Source organism: Thermochaetoides thermophila (genome assembly GCF_000221225.1).
Source record: "Thermochaetoides thermophila DSM 1495 unplaced genomic scaffold scf7180000011816, whole genome shotgun sequence".
Classification (NCBI taxonomy): Eukaryota; Fungi; Ascomycota; class Sordariomycetes; order Sordariales; family Chaetomiaceae; genus Thermochaetoides; species Thermochaetoides thermophila.
In genome coordinates this window covers 6224576-6238375 of record NW_006383032.1, presented here as the reverse complement: position 1 = coordinate 6238375, position 13800 = coordinate 6224576, and the positions used below count along the sequence as shown (strand labels likewise).

The 13800-nt window shown below is 54.8% G+C and overlaps 3 protein-coding genes across 3 annotated transcripts; all 3 read right to left on the bottom strand.

Annotated features, from left to right (window-relative positions):
* Positions 1–2607: 2607 nt before the first annotated feature.
* On the bottom strand, positions 2608–3978 carry CTHT_0037980 (putative ER membrane protein; the record flags this gene model as incomplete). Its single annotated transcript, XM_006694157.1, has 4 exons — positions 2608–3174; positions 3267–3392; positions 3519–3799; positions 3852–3978. The coding sequence occupies 4 exons, from the start codon at positions 3976–3978 to the stop codon at positions 2608–2610; spliced, it is 1101 nt and encodes a 366-aa protein (XP_006694220.1).
* A 3890-nt stretch (positions 3979–7868) lies between these two features.
* Positions 7869–11522, bottom strand: CTHT_0037970 (uncharacterized protein; the record flags this gene model as incomplete). Its single annotated transcript, XM_006694156.1, has 1 exon — positions 7869–11522. One exon carries the CDS (start codon positions 11520–11522, stop codon positions 7869–7871), a length of 3654 nt encoding a protein of 1217 aa, XP_006694219.1.
* A 1035-nt stretch (positions 11523–12557) lies between these two features.
* On the bottom strand, positions 12558–13300 carry CTHT_0037960 (uncharacterized protein; the record flags this gene model as incomplete). The annotated part of the gene is made up of 2 exons (XM_006694155.1): positions 12558–13147; positions 13276–13300. 2 exons carry the CDS (start codon positions 13298–13300, stop codon positions 12558–12560), a joined length of 615 nt encoding a protein of 204 aa, XP_006694218.1.
* Positions 13301–13800: the final 500 nt, after the last annotated feature.

Sequence of the window (13800 nt, the reverse complement as noted above, 5' to 3'; positions counted from 1 at the left end):
TTTTTTTTTGCTTACTTGTGGGTTAGTGATTTGTGTAATGTATGATATATGTACCACTAAGATAAACCAGAGAGATACATACGGATAGACGCTAGCATTTGGATACAATCGGTTGGGACGAGCCCGTGCTTGTACTATTTCTGGATGAATACAATGGCGAATAAGTCTCTTCATGGGATAGGGATCAAAGGGCATATGTTCAGTATATCACCGCAACTCACACGGGTATGGGTTCGCAAATCACGGATTGAATTCTGGATAGACATCAATTCCAGCTGTATAACCTGAAGAACTGGTTTATGGGTGTATACATCCCCTTGTGAGCCGCATTCATTCTGATACATTTGTGGCTCAACAGGCGGCGCAATCCCGTCGGTTGGTTGATTGGTTGGTTGGTTGGCAAAAAAAAACCTCAACGCGACACCCCCATCCATACGGCTTAGCTTAACGAAACTGAGCTAAGACAAGCAAAAGTGAGGCACCACCTCACTGCAAGCATGAGGTCATGGTAATCAATATGCTGTGTCACTCGTGTATCTCTTAAGTACTCCATTGGTTGAGCCGGATCGCCTTGTGGCGCTGGTACCGTACCCGACGTATTATCCTATACGACCTATAAGTCATCGATTAAGGTCTGTGATATTGTGTGTTTGGCTAATCACTTGAGCGGCTGATATCCCACCTATGTACATTAGTTCGGACATCTGATCGGGAGACCATGTAGTTAACAACCAATCACGCTTTGGTCAGGAGCTCTCCCTTCCCTCACATTCGCGGTGTTCACGCATCACACACATGTCTTCAACACGAGATCCATGGGGAACCGGATATGATCGAGATGGAGATAAACCATAACATATAGTTAGTGGGTTGGGGTGGGGGGAGGAATGAGCACACATGAACAAGTCAGGGAAGGGAGCACTTGCTTAACGACGAGGTCAGGGAGAGAACCAAAGATCGCCAGATACATTTAAACCGCTTCGTCTCCCCATCTCAACAAGCCTTTTCCGAGGACTGCTGTCACTCATGCCATGTTCTCATCAACTGAGTTACTTGATACTTACACCTGGATTACAGGCGATGGATCTGGATATGCGATGATCGGGCTTGCGTCTGCGCCTGCTCAGAAGATCACCTATCTAAACAACCGTCAAGACCTCGAAGGGTTTATTGGAACGGCGAAGTGTGAGGATGCAGGACAGATTGGGCAACTGTGTTCAATATGAGGGAGGGCTCAGCTGGTTACACGAGGACAGAGAACAACAATGTCCTGAATTCTCACTGCTGACACCGCCTGGGACTCCTTAAGGGTGATCAAAACGGGAGGGGGTGCCAGTATTGAGAGGACGGAGGAAGGCTATATGAGGGGGTGAGATGCGGATGGTTTTATGTGAATCCAACAGAGCACTTCTGTGTTGATATCTGATAGAGGCTATACTTCCTATCACCTCCACGTTACAGATTACTACTACTATGTTATCCCAGAGAGAAGTAGCTTGGCCTGCCTGCAGAGACAGGACCACAACTAACAACATAGCTCAACTAAAAGAGCGGCATAGTCAACTCCCGCGCCTTATAATTACTTGGCTGACATATTGGTTTGGTCATGAACTGTGCCACACAAGCTCCTACACAGCTCGTCTCAGTAAGCACGTGTAGCCGGCCATCAGTCCATGATGGCTCTCATAACTTTTCCCTTGAAACTTTTGTTATTGGGCCAGTCAAGGCAGACGACTTGATAGAACTCAATAGTAGTATACAGCAAGTAATCTAATTCCCGGCTATTCCATAACTCAGAGGGCAAGGAGGCTCAATCAAATCGCCCTACGTGCTCTCGATCATGGAACACTACTTTTCTCACCGTAAGATGGCCTCTCAGTCTCCCTCTCATAAACCACAACACCCGGTCACTAAGCACGAGCATACGCGCAAGAGAAAACGCTGACACAGTTGACGAACCAAACCAATTCCATTCCATTGCCATTCCATTCCTCAATAGACACAGAAAGCCACCCACCATCATGTAGGTACGTTCGTTCTTCCCCTAACCTAGTAACACAGAGAGAGCATTGGAGCCAAAGCTCAAAGCCATGACCGCATAATCCACCATTGGATAAAAGGTTTGGCATCAGTCCAGTCCAGCCTGTCATCTCCATTCCAAGCTGCCTTCCTTTCACAGAACAGCATAGAAAGCGACAAAACGGGAACCAACCAACCAACCCACTTAGCCTAGCCTAACCCGGCCCATATCCATGAAACCAAGCTAGAGAACCACCACCCCTTCTTTATTCCCAGAAAGTTTTTTTGGCGGAAGAGCAACAAAAGAGAAAAAAAAAATCAGAACGCGATGATACCTAACCCCCATTTCGCCCACCGTAAAAAAAACGCCGTGGTATCTCGGAAATGCAAATGCACATGACATGAATGCTGGAAGTCAACCTACTCTCTCTCTCTCACACGCGATGCAAATGAAAGACAAGCCTATCAACGCACATCTGCTGTACTACCGTACCCGTATGAGCGGTGCTAATAGGTACCTATGTATGGTATCGACGGGAAAGGGCTGTTGAGCAAAAATTAGCGTCGTCGTGAAACGCGTTGAATTATTTAATCGTCATCATCCTCGATCGGGTCGGGGTTCGTGGCACGCAAGACGCGCGGAGGCTGAGCCACACGCCGCGAGTAGTCGTGATTATCCTGCAAGGAGCCAAAGCTCTCGCGAGAGCCGTTCGGGTCACCCATGTAGATACCCTTGGCAAATGGGTCCAGACGTGGGTCGACAGCCATCATGCGGCTGCGACGGTGCGAGTCGGTCCAGCCGTGCGCTGATGAGGCGCCCGAAAAGTCGCCTGTGTGGGGGGTGGCAAGCCGACCAGGAGAACCGGCGCCGGTGCCGCCAGTAGAGGTACCGAAGCCGAACTTCTCGTCGCTTGAGAGGCGATTGCGTCTCCGCTTGGCAAAGAGCAGCCAGCCCATGGCAAGCAGCAAACACACCCCACCAACAACACCAACAACGATGCCGGCGATGGCGCCGCCGCTGAGACCCTTGCTTCCCGATGAGATGATGGGTTGACTGCCGACTCCGGAAGACGTAGGGGTAGCCGTCACGGTCAGGACGGTACCGCCGACAGTGACAGTTTGGACGTTAGAAGTAGTGGCTGTGGTGGCGCCACCCTATTAAATAAGTCAGCAAGAGCAAGAGGGGACATTCCGGAGAAGAGGGGGTTATGGGCCCGCCGGGGAAATAAAGGAAAAAAAAGTCATACAGAGGAAGTGGAGGAGAAGAAGAAGGAGGAGGAGGAGGAGGAGGAGGAGGAAGAGGAATAAATATCAAGGTCAGAGGAGGTCGAGCTCGACAACGGGATGCTGGTGCTGGAGCTGACCAGGTTTGTCTTAACCAACCGTCTCAGCCTTGAACGTCATCAACCGCTTAACATATTCAAAGTCACGGAGCAAGGGGCACTCATCCGGCGGGCGCACAACTAGCTCAGCATCCCGGGTGAGAACTTAGAACTTACCGATGTGATAGAGGAGTGTGACGAGGTCTCGACAGCCGGAGGAGCAGTGCCGGTCGGGGAGGCATCATCGACCAACATGTAGCCGTAGGTATCATCTCCACCACAGAAGTCTGATGGATAGCCCGGGCACGGGTTCTGACAGTCGGACAGCGGCCTCTGGTTGTCCTTATTGGGCACGAGGTTCGAACACCAGCAGTTCTTACCCTGCACGATGGCGAGGGCGAAGTTAAGGCCGTGACAGTGATTGAAGCAGAGACCGTCGCTCTGGTAGTTGCTCCGGCCTGGGGAGGGTCAGCGATGAACTGAGGATTCTCGATAACGGGAGATACTCACTAGCGTCGGTCTCAGCGGTATTGCTGTTGGCGCAGTAGTCCATGGGGATGGACGGCTTTGCCATTGCCGACCCGGCGAGGGCGGCAAGGCTCAGGCCGGCCCATATGAGGGTTCGATGCGTCGTCATGGTGCAGGTGCAAATGGGAGCTGGAGCTGAAAGTCGGTACAGCTGCTGCCGGAGAACTTGGAGTCGGGGCAGTGGGGCTCGGACAGCTGCTCGGGGATGAGCTCGCGGTAGGCGAGCGTTCAGTCGGGGCCAGCAAATGGCAAAAAGAGATGTGAGATCTAGGGTTTGGTTTTGGATTTTGGTATTTTGGGACGAAAAAAAAAAGAGTCAATTGCTAGGCCATGAGGTGGCCGCGATGTGGACGGGGACAGGAAATGTTGTGGCAGCAGGACAGGGCAGCGGCGGCAGCGCTCAACCGATCGATCGAAACGACACAACGACTCAACGACTCAAGCCACGGCCATGCCAGAGAAAAAAAAAATTAATCAGCAGGCGGGGGGACTGGAGGGCGATCGGCCTGCGATGTGTTGTTGTGGCTCCGTGGGATCCGTAGTGAGTGGAAATCGCAGGGATGCCGCGGGTGGTGCCGTCGATGAGGGCGAGAGAAGGAGACACGAGAGAGTGAGTGCCAGAATGGGAGGTGCCTCGTAGATGGAAGAGGCCTAGAGCAGCAAAACACTGGACTGCAGTGGGCAACGAGTGTGCAAGGGGGAAAGTGTGGCAGTTCAGTTTGCTGGAGTCACAGTCGCAGAGGTGTCGCGAGTGCAAGCGTCGGAGTGTGCACAAAACAATGACAGCAAATCGGCAGCAGCCCAGGTGAGACTCGGCTGGGTTCCAGGTTGAAGGTTGGTCATTGAGATGATCCACGATCCAGGTGAGCCGTGAGCCGTCAGCCGTGGGTACAGCAGTGCAGAAGCAGCCAACAGGTTGTGGGCGAGTGAGAGACCGGGAGTGGAGACGGTGAAGAAAGCGGCGCAACTTCAGCGAGCTTGTTGACAGGGCCAGGATCTGCAGCCCACCACCACACTGTAGCACCACTCCACTGGAGCAGCGCAGACAGAGAACACAACGCGCCCCCAGCAGGCAACGGAAGACAGCAGCAGAGTTAATGGCCAAATCCGAGGCCGCAGACGGTTACGGAGCACTTGGGCATGCTACAAAGATGGCTGGATGAGTTGGCTGGACGGCGCCATCACCTCAGCTTGTAGCAAAGTCGGACGAATTGAAGAGGAGCCGTTTCTGTCACGGATTATGGAACATCGAGAACCAAGAATCAGCACCAGCTCGGCCGGCCAGCCAGCCGTCTTGGGCCGCGCGCAGCTGTTGCCGACCGACTGACCATTTGACCATCACGGCTGCACAAGCCAAGGCAAGTTCTTCTCCCGTTTTCGACGGTTCCTTCCCTATGTTCCAAGGCAGGCAAGCCACATCAGGCAGAACAGGTACAGCCAGCAGGCCAGACAGAGCAGGAAGGCACACAGGGAGACTCGGCTGGCAACTGAGTACGGCAACTTCCACTTGAAAAAAAAATGTCGTCACCGCGCTCCACTGCCGCCTTCCCCCTTTTGCGCGTGCTAGAGCTGAGACCCCCTCACGCGTACCCGGTACCTTGGGATGCGCCCTCTGGTCCCTTGTTTAGCGCGCCCGCTGATCCCTGCCGCGCTGAAACCTGCCGAAAGCGTGCTCTTCACAGCGGCCTTGCGGTGAGCCGGGCCAACAACAGCGCAGACACGGCTAGCAAAAGCGCGCAAAAACCCCCAGTGCGCCGTGGTCTTGGCAACCGGCCAGCCAGTACTGGGTACACGTGGAGGAACAGCGCGCTTGCTGTACTCCGGGAGGGGGAGGTACCGGTACAAGCCAAGAGGGTCCTCTTGGCATCCACCGATCACCGATCGCCACGGACATCGCGGCCAGCCGACTTTTGCATGCTTGCGACTTCCTTGCAGGGATTTTCCAAACCCGCACCTTGAGGTCATCATTTTTGTGGCTTCGGCCCCGCTTCGTGTTGCAGTTGTGTGTGGGTGCCAAACCATTCTCTTTATCATCAAGCCAGCCTTTCTTGCGTGTCCTGCTACGGAACCACTCTTTGTTTCCTTTATCTGCCAGGAACGCTGTGTTTTGGCATTCCTTTGGTGATAATAACTGCGGGGGGCGCGGTTGCCAGGGGAGGGCTTGGTGTGGGCTTGGGCGCACGGTCAGACCCATATCTTCATAAAAAGGGTCAAATTGCACGCCGATAAGATTCAGGACGTTATCTCTGAATCTCCGAGCAGCGACGCGCGTCCTAATGACGAGTTTTAGCTAGTGTTTTTTTTTTGTTTTTTGATGCTCTCAGTTTCTCTCTCCTTCTCTCACGCAACTGCCGGCATCTCGTATTGGTCGGGTCTCGTGAGCGCACATGGCTGCAACGGCATTCCTCCCCAAGGCGGCGTTGGTACCCGGTTGAAACCGTGACATCCCGTTACTCATACCCCCAGTCTCATAAAGCCAAGAAGGAATTGTGGCAGCAGCATTGCTCTCCCTCAATTTTGTGACTTTTTTCTGTCGATTCTTCAAAAGAGACGGCCAGGTTTTCTTTGTGCTCCTTGTCCAACTTATTACAGTTAGATCCCCAACTGCCATTTCAATCGTCCACCGAATATGCTCGCTCCTGGGCCCTCTAAAAGCCAGGCCACCTCTCCTGCGACAGCGATTGACACCAGACAACCCAACCCCAAACCATGCCCAGGCCAAACCATGCCCGCCTCGGACACTAGGACGCCAGGTTGAGTCGTCTAGCCCAGTGAGTGATAAGCATCTCTTGCAGCGTCTGGACTCCAGACGAGCTGTCGGTCCTAGGATGAGGCTCCTGACTGGCTGAGAAGCGGACTGCCCTTAACACGACGCCGGCTGCGGTGCAACACCGACGCCACCGCCGACGGTGGTATCTTTTTGCGCCGTCTTGTCTCTACAAACGTACGTAACGAGCCAGAGACAATGCCATCGCAGTCGATTTTGGCAATTGAATCTGCGACGTTGTTTCTGTCTTACCTGCCCTTATCAGTATTGTGGGAAGGTCGAGGCAGAGGGAGGTAGGGAAGTAGGTCGCTGCACGCCGATAGATCGGCACGCCCCTCTTTTTTTGATGCCCGACAACGCTGTCGATCGCTGTTTGTTCTGTTCCGTATGGTTCCGGTGCTTTGGGGAGAGAAAAAAAAAGCAGACTTCGGTTGCTCGGGCTGTCCGTACCGGGATGGAGTTGGCGATTGTGACGTAGGATAACTTTGAGGTGAGAAATTTATAGGGGTGATATGCCAACAGAGCCTTCACCAGTATTTTCCCTAGGAAAAAGGGGCAGAAACATTGCCAACAGCAGCTTTTTTTTCTCGCGCAACACACCATGATGCAGGAACAGCAACCCGTCCATCGCACAAATGAGCCCGGATAAAGGTAGCGATGGAAAGGAGGGACGGAAAGGGAGACCTTTGATAGATAAAGCACGCTGTTGCGCTACCCTACCCGCGGGACCGTCCCGGCTGATAAATATATACATGAAACCAAACCATATGACGGCGAGATGTAGAGAAATTGAGTGGAAAAATAAACAGCCAAAGATAAGAATCCAGATAGCGTTGCTATATTCTCCCTCCGACCGTAAGAGCCAGTCTGCCCGTATCCAGATTTAGATCCCTATCCTACTATCCTATCCAAGTGTAGCGACCGTGTATTGTGTGTTCCTATCCAAAGTTTGACCTGATGTATGCGCGTTTAATCCAGAAGTCCCTAGAATCCCATCCTGTAACCCCTGTTTCCATGTAAGAGGTTAAAATTTCCTCGTCGGAAGCTGCATTCAGAGCTGATTGCCCGTTAGCATCCGACCCACCCAACCTGTACACTTCTGTACGATCCGAAGCCCCCCTCCGTCCTCCGCATCGCCATTCTCGTCTCAATATACCATCGTGCCTGTCGTGATCTCGTCATTCCCGTCCTAACCTTCCCCCCCCCCCTTTCCTCTTCCCTAATCCCTATCATCACTTCCTAGCCCCTGGCGTTGTCCCAGAAGTCCCGGTCCCAGCCCCAGGTCCTGCTGTCCCCCGTCTAGTAGGACTCGGTGTTCCAGACCGACTCCCCACAGGCATGTTGCCCGCCGATGCGGCCCGTGCCCTAGCTTCGAACGTCTCGACCATGTCGAGCACGCGTGTGCGTGGCCGCTCGGGACGGACAGTTTCGCCTACGTGGGAGGAGCTGGAGGAGGCTGTAAGGATTGAGGGGGAAGGTGAGATTGTGCGTTGGAGGGTTGGGGTGGGGACTTGGAGGGTGGGTGTTGGGGGTTGGAAGTTTGAGGCTGTTGTCGTTGGGGAGGTTAGGGTCGTGATGGTTGCTGTGAGTGTGGATGTGGTGAGTCGAGTAGTGGTTGAGCTGAGATCTGCGGTTGTTGTTTCGGGGGGCGAGGAGGGGTCGCTTGGTGTTGACTTGGGCTCGTCGCGCGTCTCTTCTGTTTTGCCCTCTGTCTTCGGCTGTGATTCCTCGGGCTCCTGATCTCGTGGTTCTGTATCGTCTGCATTAACCAACACCGCCTCCTCCTCCTTCTCAATATCAGCATTCACCACCCTGAGCCGTTCCTTTGGCACGGTAAACATGACCTGCACCAGCCTGCCTTCCACAGCCCTCTCCACGCCATCGTCGTCATCTCCTGTCCCATCTTCCGTCTCAAAGCCATAACCCAACCACGCCTGCCTCCTCCGCTGTAGCAGTGCGCTGCCGACAACACCTTCCAGGTCGTAATTTGTGGATGTGCCCTCTCCAACATGAGCATTCTTGTCCTTGGAGACTGACTCCCCAGGAGCAGATGGCATCGAGGCGCTCCCGCCAGAAAATACCCTCCGTAAACTCCCCAGCCAACTGCGTCTCCTCGGTTTGCTCTTGCTCGGGCTGCCCGGCACCTGAACATACCCATCCTCTGTCTCCTCCACTTCCCTCTCGAGGTCATCTTCCTCGTCAGAAGATGACGAGTCGCTACTGTCATCCAGCCCACGACCCAAAAGCAGCCTCGGCCCTTCGGCCCGTAGCGTAGCAAAGTCTCGTAGATGTGACTTCGCCGTGCTAAATGACGCCCCGGCACTGCTGTTGCTGCTGCTCAAGCTAGGATTGCTATCACCCTTAGCATCTGAAGGTAGGCGAAGTTTGGAGAGAATCCTGCTGCTGCTGCTGCTGCTGCTGCCGCTCTGGGTGTGTTCGTCGCTGCTCTTGGCAAAGCTGAATGCGCTCTTCTCCGAGAGATCGCTGCCTGTGCGATCGGATTCGGCTTTTGGTGTGGCGGGGGCTTTGCCGGAGGCTGATTTGGTTGAGACACGGCGTAAGGGAGCGCCAGGTCTGCTTCCGCTTTGGGACAGGCGACGTACGAGCTCCGTTTCTGTCGCGTCGACGTCGGAAACCCAGCCTCGGACGTCAGGGTCTTGTTGTTGCCCTTCACGGCGGGACTGGACTTGAGCTTGGGGCTGGGGCTGGGGCTGGGTCTGAGCCTGCTCTTCAAGGCTCTTATTGCTTGGTGTCACGGGGCTCACAGTCCGGGGAACAAGCAGACTCGTCGTAGGTGAAGTCGCAGTAGATGGGGTAACAAACGGGTCATCATCCTCCGTCTCTTCCTCATTCGTCGGGCTGAGGGGGTGTTTCTCAGCCAAAGTCTCCTTCTTCAGGCCCTTCTCATCATATTCATCCTCCTCGTCTGCCTCATAGATAGGCTCAATCCCGCGACTACGTCCCAACGGAGAGAAATCGTACCCTCCCCCTGGGCCAGGGTGAAACAGCCCCCTTGCAGCCCTGGGCCGTCCATTCCCCGAACTCGCCGGCGGAGGAGGAGGCATGTACAGCGAACTGCCCAACTTCCCACGTCGCAAGCTCTCGTACCCAAGCGACCTTGACCCTGACGCATACGGATCCTCGCCACCAGTGTACCATGCTCGTGCGGTATCCCCGTTCCATGGCCAGGGGAAGGACAGGTCGCCGCCGTCTTGCTCCAGCATGGCATCGTCGTCGGATAGGCCGCGTGGCAAGGAGCCGTTAAAGCCTTGTGAAAGGCTGCGGATGGCGGCATCGCGGGCTGCACGGCGTTTGCGGCGCTGGAGCAGGGAACGGATGACGAAAAATGCTACGATGGAGAGGAAGAGCACGCCGAGGGCGATGCCTAGGCCGAGAGCTAGGTCGCGCTTGTGGTTGATGGAGCCCGAGGTGTCTTCAGGGGTAGGGTTTGATGAGGGGTTGTTGGAGGGATCCTGTTTAGGGTTGAGGGGCTGCTGCAGAGGATTGATATACTCGGCCTGCCATTTCATAGCCGTAATATTGAAGAACATAACGCCCTGCTCAACCCCCCTCTTGCGAACCCTCCTCTCCTCGCCGATCTCATACCCCCCATACACCATCATCACATTCCCCGGCAACACAGCCGCTCCATGGCCAAAGACTCCTCCTTGAAATCCATTGCTCACTGCAGGGACTTCCCACACCCATCCATCACCCCCAACCCCAACCTCCAATACAACCAACTGCGGCTGCGCCGCCGTGTATATATCGCCGACCCAACCACCGAAGACAACAATCTTCTTCCCATCTTCACTCAGCACAGCCGTATGTCCCGACCGACTCTCCACTTCCCCCAGAAGCACTTCCCCACCTGAGGGGATCGGCCCAGCGATACTCACATACCGCCAGGTCTCGTCCGGAAGACTGAACAATGCGGCCGTGGACATGTTCACAAACGCTTCGGCGGTATGTCCACCCAGAAGCAGATGGCGCGTTTGTTGGGTCACCGTGCCGTCGCCTAACTTAATCAGGGAGGGCGTCAACTGCGTCAGGGAGAAGCCTGCCTCGGGCAGAGGTGTAAATCCCCCGCCATTGTTTTTACTAGCATTCGGAGGTGTCACCACGCTGGGGGCGTACTCCTCCACCGCAGAGGATGACGGACTGGTTACCGGGGAGAGACGGATCATGGCATTGGAGTATGTTGCGGCTGACTGCCACGATGAAGATGGCAGCGCTTTGGCGGTTTCATTAGGGCACATGCCCGCGTAGAGGTAGATTTCAGGCGAGGACAGGGACGGCGCGAGTTGGGGGGAGAAGGAGAAAGCTGCACCGAGGTGGGCGGGGAAACCATTGTCGTAGCTGAAAGAATGGGGGATGGTGATTTGCTGATGGGTCCATTCGGCTTTTGGGTCGAGAGGGTTATATTTCCAGAGTTCGGGGGTGGTTGAAGAGGAGGAGCAGTCCCCCTTGACGATAGCCAGCGTGCCGTTTTCGAGAATGAGTGGCGCAAATGCCTGGTTGATGGAGCCTTTGCTGACGAAGGGAAGGGATTTGGTTACCCTCGTTGGGGCGAGGTTGTCAGCCTTTAGTTTGGAGGTGAGATTCACCTTCAGAAACTCCACTTCTTCCCCATTGTCCTCAGTACCAGGGGCGAAGATGTAGGCCACTTCCGGCCCTTTCGCCTTCCCCCCTATAGGGATCTGATCCTTTGTAGGGAGTAAGATCGTAGTCGGCACGTAAGGGAGTGTCTTTGGTAGCCCCGCAGTGGCAACCCCGGTCGTCAGGGCCAGCAGCCCGGTCAGGAGTTGGAGCAGTCCAAGGTGATGGAGCCCGGACCGGGACCAGGCCCGGGGGCCAGGACTCCACATCGGGGTTGTCGACCCCATCGCGGGAGCCGGCATGAACTCCTAGCGCCGTGATGCCACAGTCCGTGAGCTAGTGCGATCGGAGGAATGTGGCCGGGAAACGTGGTCACTGGTCGGACGAGGCGGAGCTCTCAGTCGGCCCTTAGCCCCGGATCGTCCGTCCTTGTGCCCGCCGTGCAATGCGGTCGATGGAGTGCAACCGACGTCGAGGAACGCGACGGACGAATCCTCAACGTTGAGGTGCCGTTGACTGAAGAAGCGACTCGGGACAACCCCACCACAATCGCAATGCCGCGGCAGCAGCTCGTGCTTTAGCCCGTTTCGCGCGATGGATCCCAAGAGGACCAAGAAGCCAATGCATAAAACGTAACACGACGGTATCCAACCAAAAGGCTTGAAAATAAGCTAGAGAAGAAGCTAAAGTAAACAAGGACCCATTGAGCCGGTCGGGCTGCTACTGAGTCGGCAGATGCAAGATGCCAAATGACACGGTTCACAGCAGTCAGCTGTGGGACGGGAAGGCAGGGTCCTAATGCAGCGAGGAGGTTGGTGACAGGCTACTGTGTACGGGCTGCTTTGGCTGCGCGTCAACAAACGATACCGGGCAGTGCGGGGCAACATTAGCACTTTAACAGACACACAATCACACTCAAAAGCTATATTTCGTTATCAATTGGCCCCCGTTCCCATAGCGAGGGCAAGCTTTAAAAAAACCTTACCCTCGTTCTAAATTTTCTATTGGCGGTTTATCACACAAACCTGACGACTGTGTTCCTGTCTGCGGGGAGGGGCAGCAACATGGCGTGGCGGCGGCTCGGTAGGAGGAGGCTGGGGAGGGGCGTTGCCATAGCAACAGGAGGGCAACATCTGCGGGCGCTCAACACACCAAGCACAACCATGGAACGTCACTTTCAGATAGATATCGGGATCGCGAAAAGTAAGTATCGAGAGCACAAGTAATTATCGCAAAACATATCGTATTTATTTAAAGAAAACTACATGTCGTTTCTCAAGACAGATATTTCCACCCCAAACCTTCAGAACTACCACAATCTTTTACCCCTCCCCCCTCCCTCTTTTCAATATAAAGAAGGCCTGTGTCCTTAACCTTTGCGACCCCCTCCCCTCCTCCTCCTCCAGCAACTCCCTCATGTCCGCCTTCTCTTCAACCGCTCGATCTCTGCCCTTCTTTGCGTGCTGGACTTCAGCCTTGGCCCTTGCCAACTCCTTCTTCGGCTTAGCTACCATCTGCCCCAGCTCGTTCACATCCTTGCCGACCGACTCGATGGCGCCGTTGACCTGATTCTCTAGCATCTCATTGTGCTGCGACAGCGTCTGCACCTGCTCCTGCACGTCGCGCAGCTCGGTACGTAGCCGTTCAACCTCGACTTGCGCTTGTATGTACTTGTCTAGGCGCTCTTGGTAGGACTTTTCGAGCTCCGTGGAGCGGGTCGGGAGTTTCGGCTCAAGGCAAGCGACGATGGTCGGCTGCGTCTCGATGTTGCGAGTGCCAGCGGTAGGGGGGTGCGTGTCGAACGCGGGGATGATGAAGGTAGGCATGTTGTGGCCGTGTCCGGTGAGCCGATAAATGCGGGAGATGATGTCGATGCGGACGAGACCGCGGGGCGTGGGGCCTGCCACCGGAGCTGTTGTCGAGACCAGAAAACATGCGCGAGGCCTGCAACGCCGTTCTCGCACCACGTGCGCTCCTTCTGGCCGAACAGGTCATGAATGTGTGTGAGAATGTTGTTGCCTGCGTTGACATGAACCTCACCTGAGCGTAGGGTCGGGAAGAGCATGTGAATCAGGATGCAGAGCGAGTGGGCATTGCTACTTGAGGGCGAGCAGAGTGGGCGGTACGCCGCAAGTCGATAGATAGCTGCAGTTGACATGGCGCAAGAAGCCTCGGCTGACGTCTTTCCAGTGCCGACATGACTACCTCGACATGTAGGGAAGACAGTAATCAGTCGGCTGGACATAGCCGCGCTGTTCTCCTCCCTCGTCATCGCTGTGCTCAGCGAGGTGTGGGATATTGACGTTCTCCAGGTTATGTCGATGATGCTCTGCCGCGGTCAGCCTCAACTACTATCATCAAAGGGTATGCTCTGTCCAATGTTGAAACTTTTTTTTTCTCAGGCTTTTTGCTCTCTGGAGTCTTGAGCGATCCCCAAAATAAGGGGTCCACATTGTTGCCGTTTGGCCGTATCTCATGGGCAGCAAAGCCGTATCCGTCCAGGGAGACATTGTTTGGTCATCAAAAAAAAAAAACAATGCAGGATTCGCTGGCGCAAACGGCAGC